The 17,236-nt window shown below is 45.6% G+C and overlaps 1 protein-coding gene across 2 annotated transcripts in view; it reads right to left on the bottom strand.

Annotated features, from left to right (window-relative positions):
- Nucleotides 1-17,236, bottom strand: part of adkb (adenosine kinase b) — a 119,709-nt gene that overhangs the window by 98,820 nt on the left and 3,653 nt on the right. For both annotated transcript variants that reach the window (XM_047609893.1, XM_047609894.1), the window contains exon 4: nt 3,920-3,998. In XM_047609893.1, the coding sequence (XP_047465849.1) occupies nt 3,920-3,998 (79 nt within the window). The remainder of the gene's footprint in view (nt 1-3,919; nt 3,999-17,236) is intronic.

Genomic DNA, 17,236 nt, shown 5'->3' with positions numbered 1-17,236 from the left:
AGCGGGTGCCAACAGTGGTTCTGCAATTAACCTGTCTTAAAACAAACAAGAGGGTTTTGCTTTAACAACAGGCACATACTTGAGAGGGTTGATTTCTGTGGCGTGAAACTCAAAGGCCCACCAGGGTTCAGGTTTTTAATCGGTCATTAGCGCGCTCACTCCTGCACAGCTGCGCCGAGATCCGCGGCGGCTGCGAGCTCGCTCGACGCGATCAAAAAGCCAAATTTAAAAAAAAAAGGCAATCCGACGTCTCGAAAGGCCTCCGAGTCTCTTCACGGACAAAGGATATTTGTTTTAGAGCTGATCATTAAGTGTGAGAGGCATTTAAGTGAAAACAGAAAAATTATAAATGCCCCCTTTTAGCGTACGAGCACATCATACCAACAGTTCAGTCGCATAGTTTAAGCACAAAAGCTCCACTCTTTCTCCTTAACTGTCCTCTTTCCTCTAAGTGGTACCAGACGTTGGCATTTCTTCATTTAGCCCATTCACATGGAGGCAAGTTGCCGTTCTTTATTTATTTAACAAAACGAGCTGTAAAAGCCAAACATTAGGTCATGGAATATTTTCACCCCGAGAAATAAGTCACTGCCTTCAATGAGACATCAAACCCGGTTTAAGTATTCTCCTGCAAAATATGAGCTGGTGAGGACCTTTTTTCGAGAGTCAAGTAGAGCTGTGGGATTTTTCTTTTTTTTTTTTTTTTTGCCGCTTTTTAAATACAACTTTGAACAGTGTGGAGCACATGCGTTTCCAATTAAGAACCTTAGAGCCAACAGCCGAGCCAGGGCCCCATTCACCCCTTCCACTATTGACCAAGTCTGAGGAAATGTTAAACAGGCATCATAACCATGACAGAGACGGCACATTTTTCAAAAGCCTCCACTTTCTAAACAATAATTAAGACATCATAGTGAATTGATGATGCGGCCTGCAAAAATTGCACGCGATCCAAATAGAGAGAGAGAGAGGGAACACACTTAATCACGCAACTTTTTTCGCGACACATTCGCAGCTAAGGCACCTAGACAAAGCAATTTGTCCCGTTTGGTGGACGGGCTACAAAGGCTGCTTACAGTGCAAAGAAACTCAATATGTCAATGGCGTTGATTTGTGCGGGTCATAATGAGAATGCACGGTTTACACGAGGCACTCAGGGCAGGATCTACTTCCCTGGCAGCGGCAATAACTCCCTATGAGCCTGTCTCTGCTCAGACTTCAATCTCTGGGCCCTAAGGAGCTGTTGGAGGACTTTGATGTTGTGTCTAAATGAAATGACTGTGCTTCCCGACGCAGCCCCACAGTCAACCGGCTCCCCCCTCCTCCCTCCCCCCACCAACGATTCTGTCACCTGTGATAAACGCCGCGCTCCCTCGGTCGCTGCCAAATTTTCGGATCGCATGCTTTCGGAGAGGTGGCGGCTTCGTCTCCCCCCCCCCCCCCCTTTAACTTTGCAAATAACTGAAAAAATATGATTGTTGTTTCCCCCGCCGTGCCCTATCTGAGAGAGGGGGGCCCCTTTGATGTGTGAGGCAGTGTGCGAGCGCGGGCTGGTTTTTGTTACCTTACAGCCCTGCAACATCCAGTAGGTAAGCCTTTATGTCGGATGCCCCTTCAGGGCATGGTGTTTGTTAGAGCTCGGGCAAAGGCAACAACCTCCAACCCACTTCTATTTTTTTTTTTTCACAGCCAGAGAGAGCTGTGCATACAAGCTTGCAACTTCGCCGACTTGATCCAAACAAGATCTAAGGCTTATTGAGTAGCGCCGATAAGGGAGCTCAAACGCGTGGACACGTCTGCTCCGTAACTTCTAGCTATTTGAATATTCTGGGGCAAAACCTAAAGACAGCACCGAGCTGCAACGGGCGACTTCAATCAAAGAGCGGAGCCAATGTGGCGGGGTTAGAGGAAAACAATACTTATCCATCTAAGCTTCGGCTTGGTCAATTCTCATTTGACTAAATCCAATTACCATCGATTCTGCATGTCCTCAAAGCCGAGGTTTAGGTTTTTCCTTGATAGTGCAGAAATCTTAACTCGGATGAAGCGGCAGTATTTAACCTATTACTGCCTCCGATGGAGCGGCTGGGTTTTTTCGGAGGGAAGTGCGAGTTCTACTGGCGAAGGCATTGATCCTCCCACACCCTGGGTTCTCCCAGCGTGCGCAACGATTCCTGTGCAAAGCCTCTGAACGCTCCCTCTCTCTCTCCTCCAGCGGCGATGGTGCTCCTGAGCAAACCTGCCCCGGATCGAGCATCTCATTTAGTCACTGGGCCCCTTTGATGTGGATTCAGTGCTGCAGCGCATATCATTCGTGTTTGAAGGTTCAGCTTCCACAATACAGCGGGGTTTGAAGTTTCACATATTGCAGGTGCTACAATGTGATAATCTGGGAGCCGGTTATGCATTATACATTTTTCATAAAAGAACACCATCACCTGAAAGTGAAATGTGGAAAAGTCTGTGCTTCAAGGTATATATATTGACAGAAACTGTTTCTCAGACTTGTGGGTGTGGGGCGAAAACACTCTTGTTATCTTGAGCATTTCAGAATCGGCCCTACATCTTCCTACTGAAGGGGGTAAATATCCAAATAAACAGAGCAGAATAGCATTTGACTGGGGCCTGCCGTGCCATTATGAGGCCAATTTAGTTGACTGAACGCTTCTCGCAGGGCACAAGAGGCCATGACGGCTCTTTCTCCGACGAGGGGCCGGCAGTAAAAGTCTCCTTCTCCATCTGATTTCACGAGGGAGTTGATACGCTGAGCTCGGGGCAGTTCCATCAGTGTCTTCTTAAATAAAACATGAAAAACCATCGTCAGGGTCTGTGTCTTAACTGAGACAGACCAGGCTGAAGATATGGCCCCGGCCAGCCCCGCGACAAGAGATGACGAAATTATCTCTTTCATTATCTGTCGAGATTACGATTTTAAGCACAAGAGGAAAAAAGTGAGCGAAAAAGCGAAGGATAAAATCCCAAAGAATAAAAATCAAGTTGACAGTCAACGTCTGTGAGTGACTGAGGTTTACGCAAACGCTTCTGATCTTGATAATTAAAGAGTGTTTGCGTGGAGGTGCACGGCTCCCGCGTCCCTTTTTTTAAAGGATGTTTACTGTCTCCAAAGCGCGGAGATGACGGCAGCCCGAGGGCCTGCCTGCTTTCTTTTCCCTCGCTCTGTGGATATCTCGTGCTAAGCGCACAGACACACGAGCGCCTGCATCCAAACTCCACGCCACCGACGTACACAAACAGAAACCCACACACAAGAAAGGAACTCTCATGCTTTCACAGACATCAGCCTCTCAATTAACTTCTGCGCTCATTTCTCCTCCTCGGAAGAGAATTTTTTTTTTTTTTTTTTTTCAGCTGGAGATGCTTTTTCTTTGTTTTATTGTGAGAGGACCAAAGTCTTATCAGCAGCTAATCACTGCATGTCAAATTCAGAGACTTACTGCAGTCACTTAAAAAAAAAAGATTAAAAAAAGAAAAAAAAGAGGTTTCAGTGAATAATCATCTAAAGTTCAGATTGCCATTTTAGATTTGGACAATCACCAATTTCTTTTAGATGCTCAAATCTGACTAACAGCCAGGGAGAAGATCAGCATTTGTTTGATATAATTTGTTGTGACATGTTAATTGCATCTACTTGTAATTCGCTCTAATTGATGTTTGATATGTCTCAGGAAATTAGGCCAGCTAGATAACACTGCAAATATTATTAATCCTCCCCGCCTTTCTCTTTCCGTGGCAGGTCTGATGAATTCACAACAGCTAAAACTGTAATGTGTCAACGTGCTGTGCAGCTACGCTCCGTACTCCCAGCGCTGCCAGGCTGACAAATCTGGGGTTACAAGCATACCGCTGTATATTCAAAACACATTCAGGCGCGCCGCATCGGGGGCCAGAGAACACCAACCTGGGCGATTTTCACAGAGTTCTGGGTTGAACCGCCCGCGTGGTATTCAACTTTGCTCCTCTTGACGATTTCCTCGAACCTGAAAATAAAGGACAAGCGCATGAGATGCTCCGCATGACAACGAGTAATTACAGAGTGAATGGCACAGGAAAACACATCTGTGAGATGGGCAGGCGACAGGCTTCTCAACACTAGTTGGCACACGGCTGCATGTGTTGGAGTGAGGAGTATATTGTGTTTTGTAAGCAGCACAAATTACCAAACGCAACCGCCCAAAAAAAGGTTGTGGAAATGAAGAGCATATGTGAACACAAAAAAAACTCAAAACATTAGATAAGTATAAACATTCATGATCATCACTGTTGAGTCGAGCCGTCTGAAGAGTCATTTCAGTCTGTCTAAATGAGCGTGGTACAATGCTAATGTTAGCACAACTCGTTAAAATGCATAAATATTAAACAAACTTTAGCATGCTAGCTGTCATCTATATAGTTATACTAAGGTGTGTTTAATATTTATCATGTTTAAGTGTGTGTACTAGCATGCTAACATAGGACATTTAGTATGTTAGCATGGTAGTTGCCATCTATACTGAGGTGTGTTTAATATTTATCATGTTTACAGGTGTACTAGCATGCTAACATAGGACACTTAGTATGTTAGCATGCTAGTTTCCATCTGCATTGTTATACTAAGGTGTATTTAACATCTATCATGTTTACAGGTGTGTGTACTAGCATGCTAACATACAAGATTTAGCATGTTAGCATGCTAGTTGCCATCTCTACAGCTATACTAAGATGTGTTTAATATTTATCATGTTTACATGTGTGTGTACTAGCATGCTAACATAGGCAATTTAGTATGTTAGCATGCTATCTGTAATCTGCATTGTTATACTAAGGTATATTTAACAACTATCATGTTTACAGGTGTGTGTACTAGCCTGCTAACATACAAGATTTAGCATGTTAGCATGCTAGTTGCCATCTCTACAGCTATACTAAGGTCTGTTTAATATTTATCATGCTTACTAGCATCCTTACATCCTAAATTTTGCATGTTAGCATGCTAGTCACCATCTATATAGTTATACTGTGAGGTGTGTTTAATATTTATCAGCATGAGACAAGATCCACATTACTGTTGCCATGCAGCAATTCATACAACTGGATCACCTTGGACACTGTTTTGCCCATTTTCTGTTTTAATTGACTAGATAATACTTATATTTAGAGTGTTTCTTTTATGTGCAACTGAGCTACGGTGACTAAGTTATTTCCTTTATGGATCATTAAAGGCCAGCTAAGTCTAAGTCCAAGTTTACATGTGTGTTCACTAGCATGCTAACATCCAGAATTTAGTATATTAGCGTGCTAATTAGCGTCTATATAGTTATACTAAGGTGTGTTTAACACTTATCATGTCTACAGGTGTTTTTACTAGCATGCTAACATCCTAAACCTATCATATCAGAATGCTAGTTGCCATCTACATAGTTATACTGAGGTGTGTTTAATGCTCAACATGTTTACGGGTTGTGATGCTAACATTGGCATTGTAGCATGCTCATTTAGCCAGACTGACCCCCTGGACACTTGTCAAGAGAGATGAACAACCCTGGAGTCATTTTCTACCAGTCTGTAAACAAAAAAAGTTTATTTCTGTTGCTCTGTTTGGAGCCAGCCTCAAGTGGCCATTAGTGGAACTGCAGTACAGCGAAGTCTGATGTTTGTTGCTATGCATTAATCACCCTCAATCATCAGTTACTCTCATGTCTCCAGGAAAATGATTTTTCTTTCATTCCTTGCAGCGAAAAAAAAAAATAAAATAACTGTAAACTCAGAAATATAATAGACTCTAAAGTGGCAAACATTTCTGCCCTCCATCAACTGTGACATTCAAGTTGTTTATATAAAGCGCCGAAAAGGACAGGAAGAAGAAAAAAACACATCAAACAAATGCTGGATATTGTTAAATGGGGATACTTGACCACAAACGTTGCTGGAGTTGAAAGGAGGCAGTTGGGGTCTAAATGTCAGCTTGATAAAAGCAAAAAGAGGAATATTGTTCGCACGTGGTTGTAGTTAGCCGTAGAGTATTAAAGCAAGATGAGCAGTGAAAGTTATTTCTGGGGGACTTGAACCGCTTCCTCAAAGGATGATGCATGGAATAAAAGAAACTATTCATCTCAACTTGGCAGGGACGGGCAACTAGTTCGTATTTCATGGGTTTTTTAGAGCAATTAGAAAAAAAACAGGTTTTACAATTTCCTCCTGCACAAGACCTGACAAGACAGATAACTTGTTTAGAAAGATATCACATCTGATTGAAAGTCTGATGTCTGAACCGTACAGCAAAGTTTAGAAACGACTGTAACAGACTAAACACAATGAGTCGAGAAAACAGACATTACACTGGGGAGCAGGGAGTAAACAATTGCTGAGTTTTCAAACATAAACTACAGGAACACCCTTGGGTCTACAGTGAAATACTGAAAGCAGTTCTATCATTTTTTTTTTTGTTTTTTTTTTTTTTTTTTTTGTATTTTCCCATCATACTGCCATTTCCAACATCAATAGCTTCAATGCTTAGGCGTAACGTGATGCAAAGCCGGGCCACGCTGCCAGATAGAGCCTTTATCTCGGGAGCTCGAGAACATGAATAATGTGTATTCTCCACATCGTTCACACAAACAGCCTCCCAGGGGGCTGGCTGTATAAACGTGTCCACCCCGCTAAGGTAATTGACCTAACCGCAGTCAAGATGATACACTGTATTAAGAGGTGCTTGGCTTTTTTTTTTTTTTTTTTTCCTCTCTCGCTCTCTCCCCTCCTCAACTGTACATTGGAGACTGGCCATTTGCAAGTGTTCGCGATCTGCCATAACATTAAAACCACCAACAGGAGAAGTGAATCATATTGAGCGATTTTGTGACAATTCGGTGTTCTGGGGGGAAACTTTTGGACCTGGTATTCATTCGTGTGGATGTTACTTAGACATGTAGCCCCCACCTACACCAGATTAGGCACCCCCACCCCAAAGCAATGACACCCCTTGAACAAAAAAGCTTTAGGAGCAACATTAGATCCCCAAATTCACTAGATCCCAAACTGATCAAGTATCTGTGGGTTGATCCACAGAGGCCCCTCCCCTCAACCCATAGCACTTAAAGGCCCCCCAACTAACAACAACCTGTTACCAGACACCACAAGACACCCCCAGAAGGTCCATGTCCATTCTTCTAATGAGTCACAACTGCTTTGGAGACACAAGAGAGACCTACACCACATTAGGAAGGTGGTCATAATGTTATGCCTGATTGGTGTATTTACATAGGCAAAGAAAATCCAAATGATATGCTAACTAGCTCAAGGTGCATCACACTTTTCCCCAAAGGGGGGCTGTGTTTATTTTCATCTGCTGTTGAGAAAATGTTTCTAATCCCAAATGTGATTCATGCTGCTCAGATCCATTTCAGGATTTTAACAAACAAACATTTTCGACAGGAGGTCAAAAGTAGCACGACTCCGACGGGGGCGAGGAGCTTGAATTTCAAGACCGTCTCCTCGCGTGTGTACACTTGCCACAGACCGGAGTAATCTGTATGCAAATCGCATCATGGCTTACCAACATATGTCGGCCAGAGGTGTTCAATACTTCAGCGCAACCTGGTTTTAACAAGGCATGGCCGAATTCTGAGCGAGTGTGAAAGTAACCTTTACTGCTTCAAAGAAAGTCTGCATATCATGTCTCAAGGCAAAGGGGGTCTACCCAGGGCAGAATGTTCCTAATAAAGGAAAGAAAAAAAAAAAAACTTTCCATGCAAGTGGAAAATATGCTAACCGGGAGAAAAATCCTTCCTGAGACACCTGTTATGACTCCTTGACAAAAGAAGAATTTGAGCACTGTGGGTGTTTATAACATGAAGGCAGCCGAGGGACTCCAGAACCCATTTCAAATAGACACACAGCTTCTGAGGATTTCTTTTTTTTTTTTTTTTTTTTTTTTTTTTCCCTCTCGCTAGAAGTATTTGCTCCACCTTTCAGTGCAGACAGCATGGGGCCCTGCTCTTGGACGCCTCGAAAATCCCATCCGAAAAGGAGCAGCTGCCTCGAGACCTTTACACCCTCAAACATCATGTGATCCCATAGTAGTGACACCGTAAACGGCCCCCATGGCCATTTAGGGGAGAGAAAATCCCTTTCCATCTACTGCAGCCTGAGCTCGGGCTCGGTGATGGGAGGGAGCGGGAGGAGAGAAAAAAAAAAAAAGAAAAAAAAGAAATTGTTTTGAACAAAATGTCCTCAGCCGGTAAACTCTGCCTTTAAAAACACGCCGGTGTTGTGCAGCCGAGGAGCAATTCCAACTATGCCATGCATTCCACTAATGTATGGCCGGCGTGGGTTATACAACATGTGCTTTTACAAGAGAGGTGCCACTGACACTCTGGTTAAATACCACTCTCGACTAAAGGCACAATTTTTCAATTTCATACCTTCCAATTTGAGACTAATGGCGGCACTTATTTATTCAGCCTAAATGAAATGATATTCAAATTGGACGAATTAGGCAACTGGGTTTAATATTTGTATGCGGCGCCTATGAAAAAAAAAGCAATACCTCCACATCTCCTCGTCTCAACGCGTCCAAAGTGTCGGGCTTTGGATCGCACAAGTCGGGGACATGGCGTTGTTTACATTCCTAGGGATGGAGCCCCCGCTGTTGTTTCCCATCGAGGGAAATATGAGAGCTTCCAAAGTACTTTGAGTGTTCTCGGTGACTCATGAGTTCCCCACTCGCCTCCCCACCAAAAAAACAAGCCAAGTAGATTATTTACATGAGGTAATAATTCAAGATTTGCTCGTCTGAGTCTCTTACACGGAGGGCAAGGCGAGCCCATTTACCCAATCCCTCTTCATTCGCCTTTGATGTTAGCCTATCTCGATAAGACCGGATGAGTGCCCTAAAATCCCCGTCGAGTGATTTCACAGGAAGAACAAGTCTCTGTTAATCAATGGCTAGATTGGATCTGGATCCTCGGGAGTGGTCCGCCTGAAAGTCCTCCCGAGTGTTTGAGTGCACACCAGGGTAATTCATCGTTAATGATCACCGCGGCACCCACTCTCCTACGCGCCGTTCGTCCTTATTTAATTGCCTCGTTCACGTTTAAACAGCTTACAAATCACAAGGACAGGCAGGGAAACATGATCAAACGGCCCCTATCGCTAATCAGGGGAGGGCAAGGAGAGGAGTGAAGGAACGGGGGCTTCTTTGCTGCTCTCCTTGGGGATTAGGAAGGAGGAGGGCTGCGCCGGAACAGTAAATTATCTCTGCTTTCGACTACAGCGGCCAGGTACATTTAAACAGGCAGATCCATCTTCCCTGCCTCTGTGACAGAATCGGAGAGGGGCCAATGCGGCTAAAAGGCTTCGGTAATCCCAGTTTCAACACGGGCATCTGGAGTGGAGACAGGTTCCAGCATTGATTAGATTCTCCAATCAGGCGTGTGCATCCTACACCGGGCTTCCTTGGTAGTCTGGAGGCAGGACACGGGGCCTGATGCACAGTAATTGTTTCCATAGGTCAGGCAGAGGAAAAACAGCACGGGGGACGTGATGAAAGGGAGATGGAAAGGGTGAGGAATATTGTTGTCCCCCCCCCTTTTCCCTCCCCAATTAAATTGTTTGTCAAACCCTTCACAAAGGGTTACGCAGTTTATCTGTTTAAAATCAATACGCTCGTCTCAGTGTGAAAGCTTGTCCCGACACAAGACAGGCCCATTAATTATTCTGTTCTGCGCCGGTATCGCCGGGCTCCTCAAGGTTGAGCCTTATCTTTTCTTATTTCAAATCAATAATTATCTTCAACCGTGCTTTTGCGCTCCCTCTCAGAAATAGATGTGCTTTTCATTCAATGCCTGTAGAGTCTCGCTCTCGCGCTCTCTCTCTCTCTCTCTCTCTGTGGCAACCGGTGAGGAACGCGGAATGAATAGGACATTCTTATCAGTGGAACATTAGGGCAGGATGGGAATAGATGGCGAAGAATGAGGCGCATAAAAGTACTGAACACAAATGAGTCATGATTCAAACAGCGGTCGAGGCCGTGTTCCCGTCCTCTGACATCTTCTAATAGACTACGGTAAGGGGATGAATGTTGATTTGCACAAAAAAGCATTAGGATATCGCCATCGCTCAGGTGTTCTCAATCCGTTTGGGCAAATCCCCCGTTTGGCTGAGGAAAACCAAAAAACCAGCCTCCGTTGCATGAACCCGCCCCAAATTCCAGCTGCAATTTGCATTATAGACTGGATGCACAATTAATGACTGCACAATTACATGGTAAATAATGGGTGGGTAATTGCATTAGAATGCAGAAACAACAAATGTGCATCCCTTTAATAATCGGCTGATCCAGCAGCAGCAGCAGCAGCAGCAGCAGCAGCAGCAGCCCATTTGTTGGCATTAGCTGAAGACTGCTGTTTGTACTTAATTAGGCTGCACTCAAGGATTAGGTGGCGAGGGCAAAATCTGGTCACGGAGGATGAGTTCATATTATTTCCTCTAAAATGTCACAGGTTTTTGGCTTTCGCGCTGCAGAGGGTGGCGTTGTTTGTCGCGCCGCGCCGCGTGGACGTGGGAAAGGGAGTGCGAGAGTGCGCGAGGATATGAAAGGGAGAGGAGGGACGGCGTCGAGGGGAGAGAAGTGGGAAGAGGGAGTGTGTAAGCAAGCAAGGATGGCGCTTCTGGCGTTCTCTCGAGGATTGAGATTTGAAGCCCGAGCACAAAGCCTTTGAGACGTTCCCCTTATCTTGGAGGTTGATACCAGGATCTGGGTGATTCAGAGCGCTCCGTGTGAATAATTCCACCAACGCCCCCTACTGCGGGGACCATATGGCCCAGTGTGAACTTTAAACACAAGGGGAGTGTTGCTCCTCAACCGAGCCGGGCCTCCCATCTCTACCCCCGCACGGGGGCGAGGGCGCGGGGAAGCGATCGGCACAGATAGGATGCTAACTAGCCGACGCGCACCAGGCAGAGCTGCTGCTGCTGCCATGAGTGGCTTTTTCCTGTGTGGCTGCTGGGGGATCAAAGATGACTAAAAATAGCCCTGAGCATGCTTTTTTTTTTTTTCTGAACTGAACATGCTGTATGTACTGGCTGAGACGCCCACATTTTAATTATAAAACACTCTTTAAAAAGGGGGGAGTTTGAGGGAGAGAAAGGAAGGGGGAGGAGGGGGGAGGAGGAGGGCTCGCACGCACACACAGAGGGATGTAGATGATGTTTGTTACACCCCCTTTGACTCGCGATGTTTCCTTCTGGCACCACCTGCTGGCAGCTGCCACCGACAAGAGGAGGAGAGGGTGCTCGCAGCTACACCGCCGCCGCCGCCGCCTCCGCCTCCGCCTCCGCCTCCGCCTCCGCCTCCGAGCCTTAATTATGATTGCATCAGCCGCCCCTCACGATGCAGCGGCGCGCGCTCTGGACGCGGGGGAGAATCAGCCGTCACCTGTTTGCGCCGAGACACGCTTTTTCTTCTGGTCATTTCAAAAGTTTGTTTTGTTTTTTTTTTTTTATTATTCACCGGGTCTCTGTTCACATTTCCCACAGTCGAGTGCAACTCTGGTGGGCATGTCAGATTTATGCAAGCTTCCCCCCCCACCCCTCACACCACCCCCCCAAATCGTCAAGTTATCAATAAAACATGGAGAGCGGCACGGGCCGGCGGCCGAGCGTGTTTCTGATGTCTCAATTACCGGTTGAGTGCTATTAATCTCTGCACCCTCTCTTCGGCTCGGAGGTCGGCTGATGGATGCAGGCCCGTGACCTTTGTACACAGCGGCGGTGGGGGGGGGGAATGTGGGGGGGGCGGCTGCCTGACGTTCTAACCCTCACACCTTCCAGCTGGCCAGCAGAGGTGAGTTTAAGTACTGTAGTACAGCACTCAGCCCTAGCAACAGACATGGGAGCTGGGACATAAAAAAAAAAAAAAAAAAAAAAAAAAAAGGAGGGAGGTGTTGTAATGTGTCTACACACTCAGTCAAGCATGAGTACATCCAGTAAAGTGGCACCGCGGCACAAGCACATGCAGCTTCAGCACGCATGCTTGCATGTGAGCGCACACCGACACACCAGGAGGAGTGCTCCTCCTCATGACACACCGGGATGGCTCCACTGGGGGGTTTGTAGCACTCACGATTCTTTATATATATTAAAAACATAAAATATATATATATAAAAAAAGAGGGTTAGAGTCAAGTGTGTTTACAGAGCAGAGTCTATCACACACACAAACCCAGGAGCCGGGGTGTTTAGCATGTAGTCTGTGAGAGGGGCCTTTGTTGTTTTTCTTCCCAGTAAGCAGATTGAGCTGCACGGCAGCAGCAGCAGGGGTGTGTAAGATGTACACAGACAGCGGGGCGTTGCGAGCGGAGAGAGGCACCTCCACTGATCTCCCGTGTCGTGTGATGATGTGTGTGTGTGATGTGTGTCTCAATCCGGCACTGATCCCCCTGAGTCAGCCCCGTCAGCGATACGAGCCTCCCGCCCCTCTTCCCCTCTCTTTCCTCTTCCAACCCCGGCCGCCATCCGGAATGCTAATAGCAGCCAGCCACTAACGCTGCAGCCCTGAATTATTCATGCAGCAGAGGGTCACACGGCATAATGAGGAGTTTACTCTCATTCTGGATGCGATTGTGACGCTGCTAATCTGCATTTAGCACAGAGAAACAGAGAAAAGGAGGGAGCGAGGGGTGGCAAGAGAGAGGGGAGGGGGGAAGTGTGGGGGGGGGGTTGCTGTGCGGAGATGGGAGGAGGCGAGAGGATGAGCACTGATGAACTTAATTGCTGTGAGCAAACAACCTCTGAAAAGAGTCACGCCATCATCCAGAGATGAGAAAGTAAACAATTAATTATCATTGGACAGAGGGAGTTATAAAACAAATGTTTGAACAGCACTAATATTCACAAGCCCCCCCCCACACCCTCTACCACCACCACCCCCCTGTCTGAGGTGACAATACACTCAGTGTAACAATGACTCACTCATTTGACACACTAATAATTATTAGCTCTAATATGATATGCTCAGCGAGCCCGGGAGGGTTCGGGTGGATGGCGAATTATGAAATGATGCGTGCTCTAAACAAACCTGTGATGCCTAGTTATCCAGAAATAAAACGTCTATTTGCCCACATTGTAATCTCCTGCAGTAAGAGGCGTGTTTTCATTATGTTGACATGTTGTTCCCTATGGAGGCTCCTCGGGGGTGGAAACAGCAGGCTACTGTTGCCACCTGCTGGACACACGAGGTGCGTGCCCCCACTTGGTCTCCAAACACACACACATCAGTACTTAGCTATATGAGAGGTTGAAAGGTTACAACTGAATATTTATCAGCTGGTTACTAACATTTCAATCAGACACGAAACAGGAAAACTTAAATGAGACACTTTTACTGAGAACATACCTTCAGTTTAATCGTGTGATCGTTTGAAGGTGTTAAGAAAAACCTTGAATCAAACCACGCGATGGCGGCAGCAGCTGCAGCAGCAGCAGCAGCAACAACATAAGAGAGAGAACCTGACGATATCGGCGATTTCAACGCGCCTAAGCAGGCGCAGGGAGGAAGTCGCAGACGGGCGCTCTGGTTTGTCGGGTTTCCTCTCAGACCTCGATGTGAAAACACCTAAAGGCCTCCTCCTCCTCCGAAAGCCTCGCATCTGCTCAGAAGGAACTCTTTCAACTGCAGCTCGCAAACCGCAGCGGTGGGAGGAGGGGGGGGGGACGTCGTCGAAATAAAACGCTGCCAAAGCACAAGGCTCAGAAATGTGAACTGCTGAACCTCGGCGCTTGTAAACCACGAGTGGAGCTCTGAGACGAGGCAGCTGGCGTGTGCGGAGAGACATTTAAATCACGTTAATGTAAGACGATGGTTTGAGGTTTTGTTTGGACGGAAGCGGATAGCTGGAAACTTGACTATGAACACACACACATTCTCACATTCGTAGATCCCAAACTGATCAAGTATCTGCGGGATGATCCTCAACCCACAGGACATAAAGCCCCCCACTAACAAGAGTTACCACCCGAAGAAGGTCCATGTCCACTCTCGAATGAGTCCGTCTCGGAGGCACGAGGGAGACCTACAAAATATTAGGAAGGTGGTCATAATGTTATGCTTGATCTGTGTATGCAACTCACCCATATCGAGATTTGACAAGTAGCTTTTTGGAAAAAACACAAAACAATGATTAATAAGTTATCCAGACACTAAGACTTCCCAGCTGTGGCTTACTCCAAACAAAAAAAAAAAGAAGAAGAAGAAAGAACAACTACTACTCCCCAGCCACTTCTTACTAGGAGGATGTAGATGGTTCCTACTGTACAGCAGGCAATTTCTTAGCCACAACAGGATTATATGGGCTCTGCTGTGACTAGATAATTGAATTCAGGCATGGCCACAGTGAACTGCATCCAATGATCTCTCTCTCCCACCAGGGTGATGGGAAGGGGGGGAACAAAAATAAATAAAAAATAAAGAATTGCGTTACACTGTGTAGATTCAATAGGACGACAAGAGTGTTAGTCGAGTGGGGACGTGGAAGTCTATTGAGGTGTTATTAAGTTTTTTTTTCCCCCCCTCACACTTCATCTTCCTCTGCGGGCCGAACGACCTCCCCTTCGCATTATGTGACGGAACGAACACTGGCTTTCACTGTGGCGAATGTCTCAGCTAAATCTTCTTATAATGTGCACAGATAAGGTCTCGCTCATGACTTCAAAGCGAAACAGCTGTGACTCATCAGAGAACGGACACGGTTCTTCTGAGTGTCTGGCCACAGGGTCAACACCTCGTGATGTTCTTCATGTTTTTTTGAGCATTTGTCTAGTCTGGTCTGGTCTAGGTGGGTGCTACATGTCTAAGTAACATCTACATGAATGAATACCAGGTCCAAAAGTTTCCCAGTAGAACTACAGAGTCGTCACAAAGTTAATCACTTTTCCTCGTCAGCGGTTTTAATGTTGCAGCCGATCGGCGTACGACACATGTTCATCCAGACATGCGTAAGTCAGCGATGGCGTGTGCAGCATCGGACGGGGACGTGCACCGAAACGCGCATTGTGCCCGGGAATTAACCACCGAAAGCGGCATGTTAATCCTGCCCTGACCTTGTGCAGAATGTGGCGAGAACAGTGTCTGTGGGGCTAAAGATAACACCGCTGCCTTTGTGCTGAAGGAGAACAACAATGCTGATGATGCTGCTTTGCGCCGCTGCTGCCGCCCAAGGTCACATGTGTCCTTTTGTCGGGTAACAAGACCCGACACGGTAGCCCTATTGTAAGGTACAAACGATCTCACGTACTGATCTGGATTTACACTGCGTTTACTTCTTGGGCTCCATTATATGAACTTATACGCTTGGTGGCACTTAAAAATAATCATTTCGCTTCTTTGTGTGGGCGTGGAAATATTCTGCTTTCTAAAATAGAATACGGGCAAACACAACATAAGACATTTTTTTCATGTTGCAGCTTTAACCTGTTGACCTCCGCACTGAGAAATACACTTAAACATCATTAATTTTTAATCTATATTGATAACATGCACTGCAAACTGAGTATTTTGACGTGCAGGTTCATACAATATAAATAATGAAGCTGTGTGATGTGTATTTTTGTATAATGTGTTCACGTTTGTGTATCTTACAATTTGAATGAAAAATTGACTAGATTGGTTAGAAAACAGGGACAAAATGAGAAATCTGATCTAATATTATTAACATTTCATGCAAGGATGTAACTTCTGTAACGCTGATCCCTCCCTCCAAATTTACAGCAAAATATAATATCAGATAGTGAAAATAATGCACGTATTCTTCCCCTAAATGCCCATCTTGACATGGTTAATGCGCGATAGAGCGGTGCATGCTGGGTAATGGAGATTAAAAAAGGAAAACAGACTTTTTTAAGTCTTTACAGGTTGAGTTTATCTGAGCAGCTGCTGTTTTTATGAGTTTATTTGTAAAAAGTTAGTGTCAAATAATGAAGGTAAAACTTAGCAGCAAGTGTCCAGTGTATTATTATAATTGAGATTATTATTATTATAGGTAAGCTGTCTGAAAATGGATATTACAGCACATATTACAGCTTCCAGTAGCAGGGAGGCTCAGGTTCTGCACGGTGCAACGTGCACGCTCAATAGCAGCGCGTTTCCACTTTAATATTGTGGGTTCTTCAATGTCTTCAAATGTGTTTCCGCAATTTTTCCAATTGATTGTTCTGGATCAATAAGGATGGACTGAGGGAAGGTTAACTGAGGAGGCTCAGAGATGCAAAACATTTGTATAAAATCTCCGCAATTTCAGAGTTTTGTTGAAAGTGAAGCAGGAAGTAGCAGCAAAAATGAACTCGACTGGCAAAAAAGACACAGCGTTGTCGCAGAGAGACCCAGACTGATGAGCTCACAAGTGTAAATGACTCACACCGGAATAGGAATAATGTGCGTGGGCCGTCCGCGTCCCCCAAACGAGCCTTAAGTGGAGATAAGTACGTAGTTACCATAACCACCAGTTACGACCCGAGCCGGCTTTTAGGTGTGAATGTGTCCGAGTGTGAAGCAATGAATTTCTCTAAAAGAGCATTTTCGTCTCAGTGAATTGACCCTGGCTAAGCCTTAAAAAAAAAAAAGCCATTTGTTGCACTCTTGTGAGAACGGACCAAGTGGAGGCAATTTGCCCGCGGGCTACGTCTGAATATTACATACACCGCGGCGTCTGATAAGCTCCATCACGAGGAAATTGAACGGGGGGGCTCTCATTAGCGCAGCCTGAGTCACCGCGCGGCCCTGCAGCGAAATCATCCGTTTATGACCAAAAGGAAATGTTGTTGGAAGACGTCATCCGTCATTCTTCTCGGAAACAACAGCTTCCGATGAAGGGAAAGATTTCTATGAAACAAGGCGGTGCAAAAGCTGGTGCAGCTTGCAGATGGTGAATTTACCTGCAATGAAGCCCTCCGTGCTACGTCTAAGAGGAGGAGAAGGGTTAAAAAGCTCAGCTCAGTTTTAATTTGAATCCACCGCGTTGCTTTTTATTAAGGTCTTTGTTTACCTCGTTTTCTAAAAAGAAGAAGGAGCGGGGTTGGGTGCAGGGACACGCGGCCATGTTTTCTAGGAAGGCTATCGAATTACTGTTAAATCCGCTCCCAGTGTGAAGGAGGCGGGAGGGGGAGAAAGTAACACACACACACAGAAACACACACACACACAAGCCTGGAAAAACCTCTGAATAAATGAATAACCATGGCCGTCAAA

The sequence above is a fragment of the Mugil cephalus genome, chromosome 16 (assembly GCF_022458985.1).
Source record: "Mugil cephalus isolate CIBA_MC_2020 chromosome 16, CIBA_Mcephalus_1.1, whole genome shotgun sequence".
Lineage (NCBI taxonomy): Eukaryota > Metazoa > Chordata > Actinopteri > Mugiliformes > Mugilidae > Mugil > Mugil cephalus.
Note: the sequence above shows the minus strand (reverse complement) of the source record. Positions and strands in the feature narration are given on the sequence as shown.